General features: G+C 35.0%; 1 protein-coding gene across 1 annotated transcript; it reads left to right on the top strand.

Moving 5' to 3' along the window:
* The first annotated feature begins 683 nt into the window (after window positions 1-683).
* On the top strand, window positions 684-2,140 carry LOC107606893 (uncharacterized). Its single transcript, XM_016308898.1, has 3 exons — window positions 684-1,172; window positions 1,284-1,523; window positions 1,622-2,140. The coding sequence occupies exons 1-3, from the start codon at window positions 684-686 to the stop codon at window positions 2,138-2,140; spliced, it is 1,248 nt and encodes a 415-aa protein (XP_016164384.1).
* Window positions 2,141-4,967: the final 2,827 nt, after the last annotated feature.

Raw genomic sequence — 4,967 nt, 5'->3', positions numbered from 1 at the left:
AATTGAAAGAATCTTTGATGTACTTTGAAAAACTGGTACTCACAAAGAGGAGTAGGTTTTGCTCCCAAAATTTAGATATTGAACCACTTTGATTTGCTAAAAATCAGTAAAATAAATTGGCATGCCAAGTGGGACAGATTTGAGAATTAAGTGTGTCAAAAGGTATTTGTAATGATCTAGTGCATGCGACTTAGAAGTGGCAAAAATTATATAGATGGCAGAAGAAGTTTCTAATACTAATTGGAATCATCTGCAAACGATAATGTTGCTATAGTCGCACAAACACTGGCGGTGATAGCGTCGCGTACTGAAAGTAGTACATTAATGAAGAATGTAACCGTTATTAATCTTCTAGGTGGGAATAATAGGCGAAATCAACGTCTACAAATTGCTGTGACGCAAGCCCAACCACCAGTAACTACTGGTTGGCCACCTTATGGCCTTCCTCCAAGTTATACTCCACCAATAAGCAGTTATATTCCTCTAATTATATTTGAAAATACGTCAAGCTTTGTTAATAACCCAATACCTCTATTACATCCTGAGTTTTCTCAGAATTATCAAATGGGTTCTACATCGAGTGGTCCTGGTTCGATGGCTGCTTTTCGACAAATGTTGATGAAAGTTACCATGATTTAGTTAATCTATTGACCCAACAAATGACCACAATTTTGAACCCTATGATGGCTGATCATAAATCAAAATTCAAGTGTCTTACTAGACAAGCGGAAAAGATTGCTCGAATTGTTGATTATGATGAGGGTGATCAGCAAAATATGCAAATGAATCAAGAGGATGTGATGAACATGCCCAGAGATATGGGCGGTGATATGCATTTTGAAGGAAACATGCCTCGAGTGATTCGACGAGACCAAAATGCAGATGATGAGGCGTTGGCTCGAATGAGAGCCAATCAACGTGGTAAGAGATACCAGGTTACTAGAATTTTTGAAGATGTGCTTAATAGAGTGGGTTTCAACGTAGGTTTCATGAATCAATCGTATTTTGTTTTTACTTTTCCTACTGTTGTGCAAGCAGCAGAAGTGCCTAGGGGAATGAAAAATCCAAAAATAGTAACAAAGTTTGCTAGTGAAGTTGGTGAATCGACCACTGAGCATATTGTTCGATACATGGTTGAGTTAGAAAACTTAGCGAATGATGAAAATTTAAAGGTGAAGTTTTTTTCTTCTTCTTTAACAAAGAATGCATTCACTTGGTTCTCTAATCTTAGGCCTAATTCGATTATAACCTGCGCATAACTAGAGAGTGCTTTTCATTCTCAGTTTTTTAGAGGAGAGTTAAATGTAACAGTCACTGACTTAGTAGCTTTGAAACGCGAGGATGAAGAATCAATCGATGACTTCATGATTCATTTAAAAAATACTCGAAGTCGATATTATGTGTCTCTTCTTAAAAATGAAGTAGTGAAAGTAGCAACTATGGGTTTCGACTTTTATATGCGTCGAAAGTTGATTAATATTCATATACCTGACTTGGCACATTTGGCAGAAAGAGTGCGTCAGGTAGAGATTCTTTGAAAAGAGAAAGAGAAATTTAAAATGAGCAAAGATTGAAAAGTAAATCTTTTTCTCGAAAAGAAAAAGTTTCATATGTTGAAAAGGAATTCTCAAGTGAGGAATCTGATTTTGTGTTTCCTGAAGTTGATTTGGCTAAATTAAAGAAAGGTCCACCTTATGTATGCTCTTTACTTAAGAAAATTGCAAATGTTGATAGATCTAATGATACAAAATATAAGAATGGAAAGAAATATAGCTTCGATATTTTAAAATATGATCAAATATTTGATGTGTTACTTAAAGATAAACAATTAGTTTTGCCTAAGGGCAAAACATTGCTTTCGACAAAAGATTTAAAAGGAAAACCCTATTGTAAGTTTCATCAAGCAACTAGCCATTCAACTAATAATTGTGTCCGTTTTAGAAACTTGATTCAAGAAGCAATTATGGAAGGGAGACTAAAGTTTGATGATGGAAAAAAAGACATGAAGGTTGATTCTGATCCCTTCGATGCTAGCGCAAACTTTTCAGAGCCTTTTTTGGGGTCAATATGGTTGGTTTTTCTTATGAGTTCGATACTGATTTGGGAGATTTCGAAGCTAATGTCCGAGCAGTATATCTAGGCGTCGGTGAAGGATTGTTGGAATTTTTAATGCAACAAAAGTTAAAAGATCGATATGTGTCTTTATGCCCTCGATGTAATGCTGTGTTTAATGCCGATGTTGCAGCTATATTTGAGAAAGAAAGAATGAAAAAAGAGTTATCTCATAAGGAAGAACAAATTTGACAAAGGCAACCTTCTCGAAGGCAGGAGGGGCAAATTTTTGGTGTTTCTCAGAGGAATTTTTCTTCCTCAATGAATCGTTCACAAGCTTTGGGTGTGCAATGAATACAAAATTGTCAAGAGTTTTGTAATCGAGATGCGCAGTATAGGCATAACCCTCAGAGAGGTCATCGAGGTTTTTATCGATGCCATTATCCATATCCTCGAGGAAGTGCTAGGGGAAATCGAGGAAGAAGGAATGGATGACCAATGGTGCAACGGGAACCTTCCAATAATAAAGACAATGGGGTAACTTTTTGTGTTTATTCTCGAGTAGTTTTTCCATATGATGGGGAAACAGTTCCTAAAGGAATTTTGTCACCAGATAAGTTCAAAAAGGAAAAAGCTATTGCTGTAGCCCCAATCGATGACAAAGAGAAAGATGTTGATCTAGATGAAGAATATTTTGAAGATGGTGATCAGGAAATGGCAAGTACTATTTCGATTATACCTACTGAATATCTGGGAGAATATGAAGGCAATTCAAATGAGGATTATGATCTAGAGGATGAAGAGGCTTTTGCTTTCATTCAATCAAATGATGAGTTGGGGTATTTTCAAAGACCGACCAAGAAGCAAAAGTCCCATATTTGACCATTACATATCACTGCTTGTATGAGTGGTATTTGTGTTAAGAAAGTCCTGGTCGATAAAGTGGCAGCGATTAGTTTATTGCCTGAAAGGATGTTGACAAAGGTGGGAAAACATTCTGATGATCTTATCTCTACAATATTTCAGTGACCGATTATAGCGGTGTATCAACTCCTGCAAAGGGCTTAGTGACTCTTCGAGTACAAGTGGGATCCTCACATCGAAACACTATTTTTGTGGTAGTGTCTTCGAAAGCTAGCTATAATACATTGTTGGGGAGAGATTGGATACCCAGTGTTGAAGCTGTACCTTTAACTGTGCATCAGAGTATTCTTCTTTGGAATGATGAAGGAAAATCTGAAGTGATCAAAGCAGATTCGAGTTTATATGTAGAACAATTACATGTCGATTTTAAGGTGTATAATGAGAAATTAAAACCTCTTAATGTTGACAATGTGCTTAATTCTTATAATTGCGAAGGCTACTTTCTAACTTTAGAAGGGCTCAATGTGAAGCTTCGTCAACTAAAGCTCGATTTTTCTCTTATTGGTTGGCAGTAGTGTTCCTTAAAGGTTGATAATTCAAAGGCATCTTGCCATGACTGAAAGTCAAGATGTTTCAAATTATTTGGTTACCTTATAAAATTATTTAAATAGTTTCAATTATGTAGAAAGTCTTTCTTGTGTTAGAAGTGATTCTTCTGATGAAGTTGAATCACATAGGGATTTTAATTCGGTTTTTTCAATTCCTAGTGCAAATTTGATTCCTCAAATCGAATTTAGACATCATTTAGGTTCTACTACTTTCCCCTTTCGTAAAAATAATATTATTGACCAGTCTTTTGTCAATATGTCTTAAGGTCTGTATTGAAAATGATTCGATTGTTGATTTGGTTGATAATGAAGTTTCTTGTTCCTCAAATGAGCTCATAGATTTATCTTTCGATTGCATTTATGATTTATAACCATAGGGTTCAAAAAGTGTTCAGTTAGTGATGATAATATTAAAAGAGGTTTTGAGTCTCAAGATTCTCTCGAGAAAATTAACTTAGGATATAGTAATGATGTTAGACCCACTTATATTTGTAAAAATATTAACGAGCAATTTTGAACAACATTACTTAGTCTTTTAATTGAATATAAAGACTTCTTTACTTGGGATTATCATGAGATGCTTGGGATTGATCATTCTTTAGTAAAGCATTGATTGGCTTTGAAAGCATTTGCTAGACCAGTAAAGAAAGTGCCTCGACGTTTTGCACCTGAGATCAATCAAAAGATTAAAGAAGAAATCGAAAGATTGATTAAAGTAAAGTTTATTTGAACAGCTCGTTATATTGACTGGGTATAAAATATGGTACCAGTAATGAAGAAGAATGGGAAATTGTGAGTATGTATTGATTTTCAAGATTTAAACAATGCTATTCCCAAAGATGAATATTTTATGCCTGTAGCAGATATGCTGGTCGATTCTGCAGCAGGCAATAAAATTCTAAGTTTTATGGATAGTTATTCTGGGTATAACCAAATATTTTTAGCCAAGGATGATGTATTGAAAATTGCTTTTTCGTTGCCCTAGGGCTTTAGGAACTTATAAATGGTAGTATTGCCCGTTGGTTTAAAAAATGCTGGTGCGACATATTAGCGCACTATGAATACTATTTTTCACGAGTTCATTAGAAATTTATGGAAGTATATATCGATGATGTAATGGTTAAGTCAAATTTGATAGACCAACATCTTGATCATTTATAGCAGGCATTTAATACAATGCGTAAAAAGGGTTTAAAGATGAATCCTTTGAAATGTGCTTTTGGAGTATATGCAGGAAATTTTTTGAGATTTGTGGTTCAAAAGAAGGGGATTGTTATTGATCAAAATAAAGCTAAGGTAATTTTGGAGTTACCTCCGCCAACGTCGAAGAAAGAGGTACAATCATTCTTGGGGAAGGTAAATTTCCTTCGACGCTTTATCTCTAATCTGTTTAGTCGAACACGTATTTTCACATCTTTAGTCAAGCTTAAAGATGAATCTCAA

This window comes from Arachis ipaensis, chromosome B7 (genome assembly GCF_059453495.1).
Source record: "Arachis ipaensis isolate K30076 ecotype BB chromosome B7, ASM5945349v1, whole genome shotgun sequence".
NCBI lineage: Eukaryota > Viridiplantae > Streptophyta > Magnoliopsida > Fabales > Fabaceae > Arachis > Arachis ipaensis.
The sequence above is the reverse complement of the archived record's forward strand: the minus strand, read 5'-3'. Positions and strand labels throughout refer to the sequence as shown.

Excerpts from the sequence above, each read along its gene's own strand:
- LOC107606893 (XM_016308898.1), top strand. The coding sequence starts at position 684 with ATGGCTGATCATAAATCAAAATTCAAGTGTCTTACTAGACAAGCGGAA. Across the intron at positions 1,173-1,283 it reads CGAATGATGAAAATTTAAAG|TTTTTTAGAGGAGAGTTAAA; the intron begins GTGAAGTTTTTT and ends TTTCATTCTCAG. Across the intron at positions 1,524-1,621 it reads TGGCAGAAAGAGTGCGTCAG|GAATTCTCAAGTGAGGAATC; the intron begins GTAGAGATTCTT and ends TATGTTGAAAAG.